General features: G+C 35.9%; 1 protein-coding gene across 10 annotated transcripts in view; it reads left to right on the top strand.

The window, feature by feature from the left end:
• FKTN (fukutin) overlaps window positions 1-15,532 on the top strand; it is a 94,586-nt gene that overhangs the window by 26,671 nt on the left and 52,383 nt on the right. For all 10 annotated transcript variants that reach the window (XR_004054022.1, XR_004054023.1, XM_030920044.1 and 7 more), the window contains 3 exons: window positions 2,127-2,330; window positions 5,394-5,671; window positions 8,076-8,208. Coding sequence is in view for 8 of the 10 variants with exons in the window: in XM_030920044.1 (XP_030775904.1) it covers window positions 2,127-2,330; window positions 5,394-5,671; window positions 8,076-8,208 (615 nt within the window). In the remaining 2 variants the exon portion in view is untranslated. The remainder of the gene's footprint in view (window positions 1-2,126; window positions 2,331-5,393; window positions 5,672-8,075; window positions 8,209-15,532) is intronic.

The following is a 15,532-nucleotide window of genomic DNA, read 5'->3' as shown; positions in this document are numbered from 1 at the left end:
AAACTTCTCCTCATCAAAAAACACCATTAAGAAAACGAATAAGCATGCCACAGAGTAGAAAATATTTGTAAAACATTTATCTCACAAAGGAAGGGTATCAGAGATACGTTAAGAACTCCCACACGACTCAGTAATAGATTTTTTGTTCATGCCTTTCATCAAGTTGAGGATGTATTTTATTCCTGGTTTGCTGGAAGTTTTAAGTCATGAATAGATATTGAATGTTGTCAAATGCTTTTTTCTATATTGAAATTATCATAGTTTTTCCCTTTTTTCTGTTGATTTGTCAAATTTTATTGATTGATTTTCATATGCTAAAGTAACCTTTCATTCCTAGGATAAATACTATTTGGTCATGATATTTACTTTCCTTTTTCATCTTTTTTTAGTTACTAGAATTGATTTTCTAATATTTTATTACGTATTTTTGCATCTATGTTCATGAGGGATGGTGGACTATACTTTGTTTTTGTAATGTCTTTGTTGGGTTTTGCTTTTTTTTTTTGAGATGAAGTTTCTCTCTGTTGCCCAGGCTGGAGTGCGGTGGTGTGATCTCGGCTCACTGCAACCTCCACCTCCCAGGTTCAAGTGGTTCTCTTGCCTTAGCCTCCCGAGTTGCTGGGACTACAGGTGCACGCCAACATGCCGGGGTAATTTTTGTATTTTTAGTAGAGACGGTGTTTCACCATGTTGGCCAGCCTGGTCTCGAACTCCTGACCTCAGGTAATCCACCTGCCTTGACCTCCCAAAGTGCTGGGATTACAGGCGAGAGAAGTTTTGCTATGAAGTATTGCACTGGCCTCTTAAAATCAGATAGGAAGTATTTTCTCCTGCTCCATTTTCTGAGAAAGTTTTTGTAGGATTGGTATTCTTCCTTAAAAATGATAGAATTCACCAGTGAACTGTGTTAAGTCTGAAGTTTTTCCTTGCTGTTGTGAGGGCTGTTTTTTTTTTTCCCCTAACAAATTTAGTTTCCTTAATAGGTATAGGGCAATTCAGATTTTGTTTCATCTTGTGATAGTTTTGTTAAATTGTATTTTTAAAGAAATTTCTGTCATCTAACTTGAATTTTTTGGTGTAACATTGTTTATCCTAACTTTTTACTTAGCTGTTTCTCACACTGAGGTAATAAACCCCTATAAGGCAGAGATTATTGTATTCTTGGCATTTGCGTAATACTCTACACTAAAAACAAATAATGACACTGATTCTTAGCTTTATCTCATCCTTTATCCTTAAAATTGATATTTTGTCTATTTATTTATCTTGTGTATATTTTTATGAGTTCCTTCAAATTTTCTGAATAAGAATTTATTCTTAATTTCATGAAGCACCTTTCTGATAGGCAAACATTCCTTTAAGTCTTGCTTTCATTGAAGTAGGCTTTTAAGCAATAGCGTATGCCAGATACTCTGTTTATCCTTGCTGCTCTTAGGTATTACTTACTCCTAAGTGTGATTTAGTTTGTTTTCATTCTACTGTTGAATTTTTGTTTTTTTCAGTAGGGGACACTAGTTACTACCCAGCAGAGTTGTATTTTGAAATATTGCAGTATTAGAAAAGCACATTATACATGGCAATCATCAAACAGGCAGTGTATTTTGGTCTGAGTCTTTTGAAAGATTATTAAGCAGCATTACAGACATGAAGAAAAATGGTACAAACAACTGATTTTTGTTTTTGAAAGGTTAACAAGACTGATTTTTAAAAGCTGACGGATAGTTCTCTCAATTTTGCTTGAAAAGATTTAGCTAACATTAAGAGAATAATTTTGTAAGCCCCACATTTTCATGTCAGATACCACTTCCTCTGTGAAATTTCTTATCCTTTTGATGTACGGCAAATTTGTAGCTTACTGGTCTGTGCTTTTATAATATGTTGTATATGTTTTTATTATAGCATATTTCACCTTATATTGAAAATGTTCATCTTTCTTAGAAGACCGCTTATTGAGAGCAGAGACCATATGTGCTATTTAATCATTTGTATTTTTTAGCACGATGATAAGCATGGTATCTATTGGGTAAATACCCTGCATTCCTATACAATTAATGCATTAAAATGTTATAAAATAGGCCGTTGTGTTGGCTTACTGGAAATACGAGAATTCTTTTTCTCTCAAACAGCGTGCGGTTAAAAAATTTATTATGCTAACATCCAACCAAAATGTGCCAGTGTTTCTTATTGATCCTTTGGTATTGGAATTGATTAATAAGAACTTTGAACAAGTCAAAAATACTTCTCAAGGCTCCATTTCACAATGCACGTTTTTCTGTGTTCCAAGAGACTTTACTGCATTTGCACTGCAGTATCACCTATGGAAGAATGAGGTAAGTGATTTGCTTTCAGATAATGGAATGTCTCTCTTTTTACAAAATAGTATGGGTTTAGGCTGGTTTAAAATGTAAAACATTAAAAAATTTCCTAAAACACTTTATAAATTGTATCAGGAATATTTTCAGCTATAAATAACAATACAACTAATCACTAAGGCAAATAGGGGATTTCTTTTTCTTATATAATGAGAAGTTAAAAGGTTAGTGGCTATTGATATTAGTTTAGCTAGCCACTGATGTCAGGACTTGTGTCTCTGAAATTCTTTATTCATTTACCTCATTATCACAGGATAGCCGTCATAGCTCCAGATATCACATCCATGTTCACAACAGGAAGATGAAAGGAAGGATTCTGCTTTTTTGCTGGGGAAAGACTTCTCAATATCAGTATTTTTAGGTCATTTCTGTTGAACTGTTTGGTATCTCATAGAAAAAGCCTACAAGGCTTATTTTTACAGAGAATATTTTATAATGTCCCTTTATTTTCCCCAAATGAAGTTCATAGAAATTATAACCCTCCTGTATACGTAATTCCCCAAATCAATTTAATGCATTAACTATAATATAACCTAGAAATAAAAGGAAATGATATATATTTCAGTGTGCAGATGTTCCAGAATGACTACACTGGAAGACATAATAAAGTAAATCCGATGCTTGTATTTAGAAGTAGGACCACAGAATGTGGTAGCTACAAATATAAACTCATATTATGAGTGATATTATTGTTGGCAATATGATTTTCCAAATTAGCACGCAAGTTTCCAACAACAAAAAAGTAAAATTGTTTCTCCATTGACGTGACTATTGTATTCCCGAGAAATAAAGGCTCAGACAATTATACACAAATTTTTCACTACGTGATTATCTGACAGGACATTTGAAATTACATAGGACACAGGATAGATTTTCATGTTTTGGATTGTAGGATGTCTAGTGTTCTTGGCCTAGGACTCTAAATGCCAGTTTATTATCATGATAAACCAAAAATATCCCCACAAATATCTAAAATGTCTGTTGGGTGCAGTCCCACTTGCCTTGAGAACCACTAGTTTAGAAGAAGGGGAATATGCCACCATTGGCAAAACTGATACTACCTTAGTCAGAGGAAGAAGCAAAAGCTCAGCCGTACCCAGAATCAGCACATGAGTTCAAGTTTATTCTTTGTTTGTTTGTTTGAGACGGAATCTTGCTGTGTCACCCAGGCTGGAGTGCAGTGGTGCAATCTGCTCACTGCAACCTCTGTCTCCCAGGCTCAAGGGATTCTCCTGCCTCAGCCTCCCGAGTAGCTAGGATTACAGGTGCGTGCCACCACGCCCAGCTAATTCTTTTTTTTTTTTTTTTAGTAGAGACAGGGTTTCACCATATTGGCCAGGCTGGTCTTGAACTCCTGACCTCAAATGATCCACCCGCCTCAGCCTCCCAAAAGTTTATCCTTTTGTACATGTGACATCCTGCTATTCAAGAGATTCAAGAGCCCTTGGATAGTCCCCCCTAAAACTTCCCCCAATGTGGAACTAATCAGATTGTTAGCTCTAATAATGAAAGGCTCCATTTGCATGTGAGTTTTCTGTGTTAATGCCATTACCATAAAGTGAGCAGACCTCTGCCAGGGCAACTGGGAGTGGACTTTTGCAATACGACCTTGACCTAGGCCTTTACACCAATTGATGAGATCAACTATTTTGTTCTTTACTTATCTTGTTGATAGTTATAAGAAAGCAAACCATATCATAATTCTGCTTATTTTGTCTGTCAGTCTTTCCTCCTATAACCCAAGGTCACATTCCTCTCAAGTTCTGGCCGGCCTTTTAAATATTTCCTGAATTTATCAGCTGATAATGCCTTTCTTTTATTCTATTCAGTAGTGTCTTTCTCTGAATTGGCTACCCTCACCCTCAGTCAGTGCTTTCTACTTCTTAGGTGTACCAAGAAAGAAAAGGGAAAAAGGGAATATTACAGTTGATAATGAAACAAATGATGTAGCAAAAATACAAAGTATGTAGCAGGAAAGATATAGCCAAAGACTCTCTTTATGGGTTGGGCTCTGAATAACAATAAAAGGATTGGCTGGGCCCTGTGACTCATGCACATAATCCCAGCACTTTGGGAGGCCGAGGCGGGCGGATTACCTGAGGTCAGGAGTTCCAGACCAGCCTGGCCAGCGTGGTGAAACCTCATCTCTACAAAAAAATACAAAAATGAACCTTGTCTTACAGTATGTTTGTTTACTTTCTAATGATTTGCATTATGATGATGTTCTAGTATGGTAGTATTTTAAGATGCTGGGATGTAAACTATGAGATGAAAGAACTACTTTTTTGAAGTACTTTTGAAGATAAAGATTATTAAAAGTTAAGAATTACAAGTTTAATTTTAAGTGCTGTCTTTAAATCAACATTTACTTTATAGAAACTAACCAGAAAACACTAATATGAGCATTCTTATTCCAAGGAAGGGATTTGTATTAATTTTCATAAAGAGAGTGGTTTTTTTTTTTCTTTTTTCTTTTTTTTTTTTTGAGACAGGGTCTCACTCTGTCACCCGGGCTTGAGTGCAGTTGCACGATCTTGGCTCACTGCAGCCTTGACCTCTCAGGTTCAAGCGATCCTCCTGGCTCAGACCCCCAAGTAGCTGGGACTATAGGTGCATGCCACCACACCCCAGCTAATTTTTTTTTTGGTATTTTTTGTAGAGACAGAGTTTCACCATGTTGCCCAGGCTGGTCTCAAACTCCTGAGCTCAAGTGTTCCGCCTGCCTCAGCCTCCCAAAGCACTGGGATTACAGGGGCGAGGCACAGAGCCCAACCCATAAAGAGAGTCTTTGGCTATATCTTTCCTGCTACATACTTTGTATTTTTGCTACTTTCCTTTATTCTCCTACCACTACCTTCTGCCCATCACCTTCATTTAAAAATATTCTTACAGAGCAGATTATCACAAAAATATGGCTCAAGTTCAATGTAAGAAGCACTTTTGTTTTGCTACTGGTATTTGGCTTTAAATATTCCATGTTTAAATGTTGTTTCTTGATGTTTGATGCTTCTTTGGTTCTAGGAAGGCTGGTTTCGGATAGCTGAGAATATGGGATTTCAGTGCCTAAAGATTGAGAGTAAAGATCCCCGGCTAGACGGGATAGACTCACTTTCTGGAACTGAAATCCCCCTGCACTATATCTGCAAATTGGCCACTCATGCGATCCACTTGGTAGTCTTCCATGAGAGGAGTGGCAACTACCTCTGGCACGGCCACTTGAGACTTAAAGAACACATTGACAGGAAATTTGTTCCCTTCCGAAAGTTACAGTTTGGTCGTTATCCAGGAGCTTTTGACAGGTAAGTTCAGAGTCAAAAGGTGAAATGTGAAATGAGTGTTGTTCAGTCATAATTCTTGCAGTGTTTTTACATTTGAGTATTGAAATCTAATATATAATTTATATAAGTGTTTATAGTAACATTGTTTTTAATGCCTCCAAATTTGAAGCAACCCAAATGTCCTTCAACAATAAAAGGATTGGCTGGGCCCTGTGACTCATGCACATAATCCCAGCACTTTGGGAGGCCGAGGCGGGCGGATTACCTGAGGTCAGGAGTTCCAGACCAGCCTGGCCAGCGTGGTGAAACCTCATCTCTACAAAAAAATACAAAAATTATCCGTGCATTATGGCGGGTGCCTGTAATCCCAGCTACTGGGGAGGCGGAGGCAGGAAAATTGCTTGAGCCCTGGAGGTGGAGATTGCAGTGAGCCAAGATTGTGATAGCGCACTCTAGCCTGGGCAACAGAGCAACATTCTGTCTCAAAAAAAAAAAAAAGAAACAAAAAACAACAACTATAAAGGGATAAATAATTTTTGATATATATATTCATATAATGAAGTGTTACACAGCAAGGAAAAATAAACTAGAGGTCTATGCACATCGTGGATGAATCCTGCAATGCTGAATGACACAAGGCACAAAAGAATCGAAATTCTATTATTTTATAAAAAGTTCAAACACCTGCTAAATTATGTTCGTAGATGTATACCCTTACAGTAAAAGTATTAAGAAGGCTAAGCAAGAGGTACCAAAAAAGACTAGATAGAGGACACAGAGAACTACAGGGAAGCTGGAAGAATTTTATTTCTGTGGTGGAGACTTTGGTGTTTACCTTAAAATTCATTATTTTGTGCCTTTATGTTATGCACTTTCCTGTATATTTTTTAAAACCATGTGCAATAATTTATCTTTGGCTATCACAATAATAAAAATGTTTCTTGTGAGAAACAGTTATTTGAAGGAACTCATGTAAAATTTGATTAGGTTTAGTTTGTAATGTTAACAATTACAGGACTAAAAACATTCTTGAAGTTATACTTGGAGTATGAAGTTTCTAACCTAGAATTGTCCCTTTTATTCTCCTTTTGAAATCAGCAATAATGATGTTACAGTCTACTTTGAATAGCAGAATCTGATGTAAAGGTAGCAGTAAATATTTGTAAGGATTTTCACATTAAAAACTCCTTCTTAGCAACTTCCAGTGAGATAATTCTTATCTGTTACACTTGAGAAGTGTAAGAGTATGTTTATTCTTGCCTTCTTTAAAAAATATATATTACATATATGTTTTCTCTCTCTCTTTCTATCTGGAATCATGTGAGATTGCCTTCTTGTTAGTACTTAAAGTCACATATTTGAGAATGACTGAAAAAGGTATTCAAAACTGAAGTCTTCTATATTTTTTGTGTATTGAAAGTCAAAACTTTTCTGAACCAAGCCATATTTTCAAAATGAAATGACCAAAAAAAAAAAAAAAAAATGAGTAGAGATGGAGAAAAATACTTTGTTTTTATTATTGACTTCTCTTATTTTAATCAAAAATTTTAGTACTAACTGTTCTCTTACCACTTTTTTGCATGTTTTTTTCTTATTCTGTATTTCGAATAACCTTCTTTAGGGAGACATTATCTTTTAGTTTTTTAAAGCTTTACGAATTTATTTCAAAGTTTAATAACTCAGTAAAGTTCAAAATTGTCAGTTACTTATTAAATATAAATGTGTAACAATAGATAAAAGCTATCTCTAGATTGTACAATTTTATATGAATAGGAATGGAAAACTCTCAAATAATATTTTTGGAGTATGGGATCCAAAATACATAAGATAGATTTGCAGATTAGAATTTTACCCATTAATGAGATTCTCAGGCCATTGTAATTAACTTGTGTGACTTAAGTGTTAAAAACATTTACTTCTCTAAAAGTAAACTGATAATTAAAAATTATGTCACAAAATTTTTGTTTCTCCTTAAAATGCCAAAGTGTATATGAACAAGTACAAATAATATATAAACACATTAACCAAAATAATTAAAACTCAACTGTTTGATGTCGTATTTTTCAAGGTCATATTAAAATTGCTAATTGATATCTGATGTAATTGATGAAACTATGCTTGATGTTTAGTTATTTTGCTAATGTTTAATATTTGTAAGAGGCTGCCAGTATTCTGGGTTAAATCCTTTTAATAAATCTTTTAAAATTATTTATTATTATTATTTTTTTAAATTTTACTTTAAGTAGTGGGATACATGTACTGAACATGCAGGTTTGTTACATAGGTATACATGTGCCATGGTAGTTTGCTGCACCTGTCAACCTGTTATCTAGGTTTTAAGCTCTACATGCATTAGGTATTTGTCAATGGTCTTCCTCCCCTTTTCCCCGGCCCCTCATTAATAAATCTTAACTTTTGTTTTCAGGCCAGAGTTACAGCAAGTTACTCTTGATGGACTGGAAGTTCTCATTCCAAAGGATCCAATGCACTTTGTAGAAGAAGTACCACACTCTAGGTTTATTGAGTGTAGATATAAAGAAGCTCGAGCATTCTTTCAGGTTAGAGACAACCAAATGTGTACTTTTAAATTAAAGAAAATGTTGGGATTATTTTTTAATATTTGAAGGTGGGAAGATGAAGGGGCTTATGGAAAATAGAAAAGTAAACATCCTTTTTTGATATGTCTCTTTTCTTCTAGATTGTTTTCTTTCAGTTTTTTAAAAAGTAGATTAAAAATTAACCTTAAGAAACTATTTTCTAAGTCAATAGGTTGATATTTATTTATTATTTGAATAACTTTAATAGTTTTAGCACTGGCTTCTGCCTTGAGTTAAGATAGCCCATTAACTTTGTAAAAAGTGGTGTATTTTCAGTCCAAGTATGATAAAGCCACTATAGAAGATGGACTATGTAGATTTAGAAAAGACTTCATGAAAATAGTTTGTTTCAGAGTTGGCATTGAATATGATTTTTTTTTGCATTTATGAAGGTTTTTGAAGATAAGTGCTACACAAAGACCAAGCGCTTTTAAAACTTTATTCTCTTGCTGCAGCTTTCAATTCAATACACATTTATTATGTTCCCCTGGCTTCTGGCCCTGGGGATATAAAAATGATTTTGAGAGGCATGAAAGTTCAGCTCTAAGAGATGACATGAAACACAGAGATACAGTGAAAACAGGCAAATTTACAGTGGCGTTTTGGTACCCGAATTTTTTCACTTGCCCTTTATTTTCTGGGGTTCCCTGCCAAGAAAGCTGTATCCATGAGGGATATAAAAATGAAGTATGTTACTGTCAAGTGCCCAAGACCCACAAATCTGAGGTTTCTCTAATCCAGTGTACTGGCACCTAAAGCCGAGTGGCACCTAAACCCAAGAGGGCCTTCCTAACCTTGTTTCCTTAAGTCATTGTGGAGCTGTGAAATTTATGCAGCCAGCCTCATGAATAAAAAGCTGAAAAGCCACATGCATGGGTGGGCCTACTCTAGTAGAAAAGTGCTGCCTGACATATGCCTACCACGTAGTAACAGGAAGTAGACGAGATGGAGTTTTGTGCTTAAACTTGACCGCTCTTCCTGTCCTAAGGGAGTTTGCTGTGGTTGTCATGTCTATTATAGCAATTATCACAGTGAATTATGAATATCTTTCTCGTCCTCTTACCAAATTTTATGAACTGCTTGATAACAGGAGTGTTCTTTTATTTACTTGTGTTGGCCCAGTATCTACTGTACCTGGCACAAAGAAAAGCTCCAGTAGGGTCAGTTTTCAAATTAAAGTGAACATAGATGTATTTGAACACTTGATGGCGCCAAACAGTCTTAAATGTAATGCTTTGGTGTAAAACAAGCAATGAATTAATCTAATAGATCTCATAAAGCAGCCTCCTGTCTTTTTTTAAAATAATTTTTAAAAAGCACTTTTAAATACATAAAAGCTGCAAGTACAGTACCAATAGCTTTTTTTTTTTTTCCTGAACCACTTGGGAGTAAGATGTTGACCAGATGTCCCACAACTTCAAAAAATTTAGTATTTTTTAAAACAGAGGAACATTCTCTACATGTCCTGATATGAAAGCTAGGAAATTAACATGTACATTTTTAGCATTTAATCCCTATTCAAGTTTTGTCAGTTGTCCCAGTAGTAACCTTTGTAATAAAAGGATTCGATTCAAAATCACACGTTGTCTTAATTTTCCTGTATCCTTAATCTTCTTCAGTCTGGGACAGTTTCTCAGTTCTTTTATTACTTTCATGACTAATACTTCTGAAGGTTACAAGCCAGATGTTTTGTGCAGTGTGCCTCATTTGGGGTTTGTCTGGGGGTTCCTCATGTTAGATTTAGGTTATACTTCTTTAGAAGGTATAGAAGTGGTGCTGTGCTCTCATTACATCTCACTGGGCACTGCATAATTTTGATTTGTCCCATTACTGTTGATATTCACATTGTTCACCTGATTAAAGTGCTATCTGAAACTTCATATCTTTACCACTATGAAGTTTCTGGTTTTTTCCTTTATAATAATAAGCGTCTGGCAAGAAGTTACTTTAAAACTATGTAAATATTGTTTTCCTCATTACATTTTCAATTTATTTGTTCATATCAATATAAATTCATGGTTTCCTATTTTACCCTATGGGTTATAGTCCATTATTTTCATTATGTATTTTGATCTTCAGATTGTTCCATATTTGGCCAGTAGAAACTCCTTCACAATGCTGTGTCTTTTTACTTGTCTCCATTATTTTTTGAACACTTTATTACTTTTTGGCACTATAAGATATTCTGGGTTCATCTTATAATTTTCCTGCCTCCACCCTGGGATCAGCCATTTCTTTAAGTCCTATTTCCTTTTAGAAGCCAAGACCTGGATGCCAGGTGTACCCATTGCTATTTGGGTTTTGCTGCAGAAAGTTTCTCTCAGTGGACAGGGGTAGGGTGTGTATGTCTGTGTGTATTTATTTCTGTGTCTATGTATTGAAACCTCTGAATTCACAATGATATCTCCAGTCCAAAGTTCCAATTAAACAACAGAGTTCATTTCCGTATTTGCAACTCCCTTCTCAAATTGTGAGAAACCTGGCTCCCATTGTCCCTAATGTTTACTTAGTTGTTCAGTCGCCATGTATGTAACCAGTCTTCCAACACGTGTCCTCCCCTTCCTGCCCCCACCACGTGGTTGTTCTTCTCACCCTACCTGGGCACTGCTATACCCTGCTGGACTGCACCCAGGTAGAGGCACTCTTCTTACCCTGTTCAGGCTCTGACTTCCCATACCTGGCTGCTTTTCTGCAGAGAGGCTCTCCTCACCCTGCTTGGGCCCTGACTCCCCACCCTGGACACTCTCCTACCCTCTTCATGTGGGTGCTCTCATTACCTGCCCAGGCTCTGACACCCCATATCAGGCAATCCCTTTGCACAAAAACCTTTCTTGCTCTGCCCCATCTAATGGTTTTAGTATCGAATAGTTCAGGAAGAGAGGCAGACTTTATTTACTTTTAATTGTTTTCTCAATCTACCATGAAGTTCAAAAACTAGAATAGTATACATTTTCCTGAATTTGATTTTGTTTTAGCAAAAACCATCACAAGATAATTAATGAGCTCCAGTCTGTTGAATATCAGTGAAAAACCAAAAGGAAAGTTGGAAATACCTGTACACCTGGCCTAGGAATATCTAGATAGCAACATTCTTGTTTTACTTCTACTAATTTGCTCTAAGATTTTGGGTGATTTTCTGAGCCTTGCTTTCCTCATCTACAATAAAAGTTGGTACCTTCTATCATCTTATTCTTTGATATAAGATTTGTGCTTTTGGATTCCAGGATTCTTCTTGGGCTTTGTGTCCCCATTCATTGGCTGAATAGGAAAAATCAAACATGATATTTAAATTAGGATATTAATTTTGTCTTTTTTTTAGAGGTATAGTAATCCTGAGATTTGTACTCGGGAGTTATTTTTATTGGTTTACTTATTTATTTTATTTTCAACTTTTAAGTTCAGGGGTACAGGTGCAAGTTTGTTACATAGGTAAATTTGTGTTGGGGGGGTTAGTTGTACAGATTATTTCACCACCCAAGTATTAAGCCTAGTACCTATTAGTTATTTTTCCTGATCCTCTCTCTCCTCCCACCCTCTAAAAGGACCTACTGTGTGTTGTTCCCCTCTATGTGTCCATGTGTTCTCATCATTTAGCTCCCACTTATAAGTGAGAACACGAAGTATTTGGTTTTCTGTTCCTGTGTTAGTTTGCTAAAGATAATGGCCTTCAGCTCCATCCATGTCCCTGCAAAGAACATGATCTTGTTTATGGCTACATAGTATTCCATGGTGTATATATACTACATTTTCTTTATCTAGTCTATCATTGATGAGCATTTAGATTGATTCCATGCCTTTGCTATTGTGAATAGTGCTGCAGGGAACACATATGTATGTGTCTTTATAATAGAATGCATGATTTATATTCCTTTCAGTATATACCTGATAATGGAATTGTTGGTTCAAATGGTATTTCTGTCTTTAGGTCATTGAGGAATAATCACACTGTCTTCCACAATGGTTGAACTAATTTACACTCCCACCAACCATGTATAAGTGTTCCTTTTTCTCCACAACCTCACCAATATCTGGGATTTTTTATTTTATTTTATTATTATTTTTTTAACTTGTTACAGTAGCCATTCTGACTGGTATTAGATAGTATCTTATTGTTTTTTATTGCATTTTCTAATGATCAGTGATGTTGAACTTTTTTCATATGATTGTTAGCCACATGTATGTCTTTTGAAAAGTGTCTGTTCATGTCCTTTGCCCACTTTTTAATGGGGTTGTTTGGTTTTTTTCTTGTAAATTTGTTTAAGTTCCTGATAGATGCTGGATATTAGACCTAATATCTATGGTTTGCAAACCATAGTTTGCAAAAATGTTCTCCCATTCCGTAGGTTATCTGTTCACTCTATTCATAGTTTCTTTTGCTATGCAGAAGCTCTTTATTTTAATTAGATCCTATCTGTCAGTTTGCTTTTGTTGCAATTTCTTTTGGCCTGTGCCTATTTTTGCCTGTGCCTATGTCCTAAATGGTATTGCCTAGGTTGTCTTCCAGGGTTTTTATAGTTTTGGGTTTTACTTTCAACTCTTTAATCTATCTTGCGCAGGATATTTTTAAATGAAAAAAAAAAAGTATGTATACTAAAATGTTTAAATTTTGTAACAGATGTTTAAGGTATATAGCTGTATGCATGTCTGCACTTTAACACATACAAGGATCAGTTCTAAGAAATGGAATTTCGGGCCGGGTGCCATGGCTCATGCCTGTAATCCTAGTACTTTGGGAGGCCAAGGTGGCTGGATTGCCCGAGCTCAGGAGTTTGAGACCTCTCTGGGCAACATGGCGAAACCCTGGCTCTACAAAAAATAAAAAAATTAGCTGGACATGGTTGTGTGCACTTGTAATTCTGGCTATTTGGGAGGCTGAGGTAGAAGAATCACTTGAACCCACAAGGTGGAGGTTGCAGTGAGCCAAGATCATGCCACTGCATTCCAGCCTGGGCAACAGAGCGAGGAGACTTTGTCTCCAAAAAAAAAAAAAAAAAAAAGAAATGGAGTTTCTGAGAGTATCATGTTAGGAAAAGTAGATTGGGGTGGGAATATGTCCACATGGAGGCAGTACCAGCAAGAGGTAACTATCAGACCTGATATTTTTGTAGAGCACGAATTTTTCGTATCTGCTTTTTAATCCTTTTAGTCACTCTGTGTAGTAAGGCAAGGATTATCTTAACAGGTAAGAAAATTGATCTTTCAAGATGTCAGTAACACAGTCATCGCTGGTTGAGCATGGACTAAATCCTAGGTCTCCACCTCTTAGCTCCAGGCTTTTCCTACTACAACAAGCATTAGAACATGTATCTCTCATTCCAGTCATTTATTGTAAGAGCATTTATGGCTTTGAGGAAAGGGATGTATTCAAAATGAAGGATCGTGTGTAATTTGTATATTCTGTAGACAGTGACTTATCTGCAAGAAATTCTTCTTACTGAAGGTAGGGCACTTTTTGCTTAAGATTCGTATAGTCCATCAGGAATCTATATTCTTGCCTACTATACTGTAAAAGAATTACAGGATATTTTAGAATGTTGCAGGCCTGGGAGGGGCTTAATCAATCATTTATTCATTTGCCCATTCATCAGTATGTGTTTTTCAGACATTATTTGCCAGGCATCATTCTAAACCTGTAGATATAGTGATGAAGGATGTAGTACTTGCCCTCAGGGAACCATCTTTACAGTCTAGTGGAGGGAATATCAAATAAAATTGATGATTAGGATTAAATATGATATGAATTATAGTAAAAGTATTTACAAGTGGTAACTATCATAAGCTTGTTATGGAAAAAGATAATTCATTTGTCTTTGTATATCTAGAACCAAACATAATTATTTGTTCTACAAATGTTGAATAGAAACACTTCCTGAATAGGAACATTGGAAGAATAAATACATATGTCTTCCTGAGAAAATCGGGGAGTGTTTTGCAGAGGTTGGAGCTGAGACTTGCAAGATTTTGTTGGTCAGGGCCATATCAGACAAAGAAAACAACAGGTGTGGAGGCTTGAAAAGTTGTGGTATATTTGAGGAGTTACAAGTTATTGTGGTATATTTGGGGGTTTACAAGTTGTAAAATGAAGTGTGAGGAGAGTGCAGATGAGGCTGGACCCCAGTAGTCAGGAACAAGAACACAGTGTTTATGTCCACCAGGACAAGAAGTTTAGATTTTGTCCCATAGGTAGCAAAGCATCACTGTAGAATTTAGAGTGCTTTCCTCAGCTCCAGAACACTCTAAAAATGAAGAGAATCAGAAAACCAAGATGAGTAAATGGTATCTGTGGCCTTACAATTTGCAAGACATTTTTCTCCTTTAATCTTCACAGCCGTCCTACGAAGTATAATAATTATCTTTAAACAAAAAAAAAAGAATTAGATATAGGAGAGATTTGTTTATTCTTACATTATTTCATTCATTCAACAAATATTCAGGCAGTACTCTACCCACGGGAGATATAATGATAAAATGAATTCACTTTCCTTATAGAAAGTGAAGATGATGTGCATATGATCACAGCTAAAAAGAAGTATGCTAGATTTGATAATCTGATTCAAAATCTCAGGCTCTTTCTACTATACTACACAGTCTCTAAAGACCAATAGAATCACTGAATGGTGAAAACATTATTAAATTCATTTTGTTTCAGCTCTGTTTGTAGCTCTCATAATTAGCCTTATTTTATCCTGACTGTCCAGCTACTAAATTGCAATGTAGAGGAGGGAACTGATAAAAGGATGTCTCAGCCTTTGGGAATCGTGGTTCTATTCTTTCCCTTTAAATTTATCTCTCCAAGAATCTACTCTTAATGTGTTCATTTTAATGTGGGACAAACAAGTAACTATAAAATGCGATTTTTATAATAGAAAAAATATTATATGGGGTTAGTTTTCTTTTTTGTTCTCTTTTCTTTTTCTTTCTTTCTTTTTTTTTTTTTTTTTTTTTTTTTTTTTTTTTTGAGACAGTCTCATTCTGTCACCCAGGCTGGAGTATAGTGGTGTGATCTTGGCTTACTGCAACCTCCACCTCCCAGGTTCAAGTGATTCTCTTGCCTCAGCCTCTTGAGTAGCTGGAACTACAGGCATGGTCCACCACTCTCAGCTAGTTTTTGTGTTTTTAGTAGAGATGGGTTTTGCCATGTGGGCCAGGCTGGTCTTGAACTCCTGACCCCAAGTGATCCACCTGCCTTGGCCTCTCAAAGTTCTGGGATTACAGGCATGAGCCACTGTACTCAGCCTGGGGTTAATTTTCAAGTTTAATTCAGATGCCACAGAAAGTTTCCTAG

This window comes from Rhinopithecus roxellana, chromosome 16 (assembly GCF_007565055.1).
Source record: "Rhinopithecus roxellana isolate Shanxi Qingling chromosome 16, ASM756505v1, whole genome shotgun sequence".
Lineage (NCBI taxonomy): Eukaryota > Metazoa > Chordata > Mammalia > Primates > Cercopithecidae > Rhinopithecus > Rhinopithecus roxellana.
This window is presented reverse-complemented; position numbering and strand designations above follow the sequence as displayed.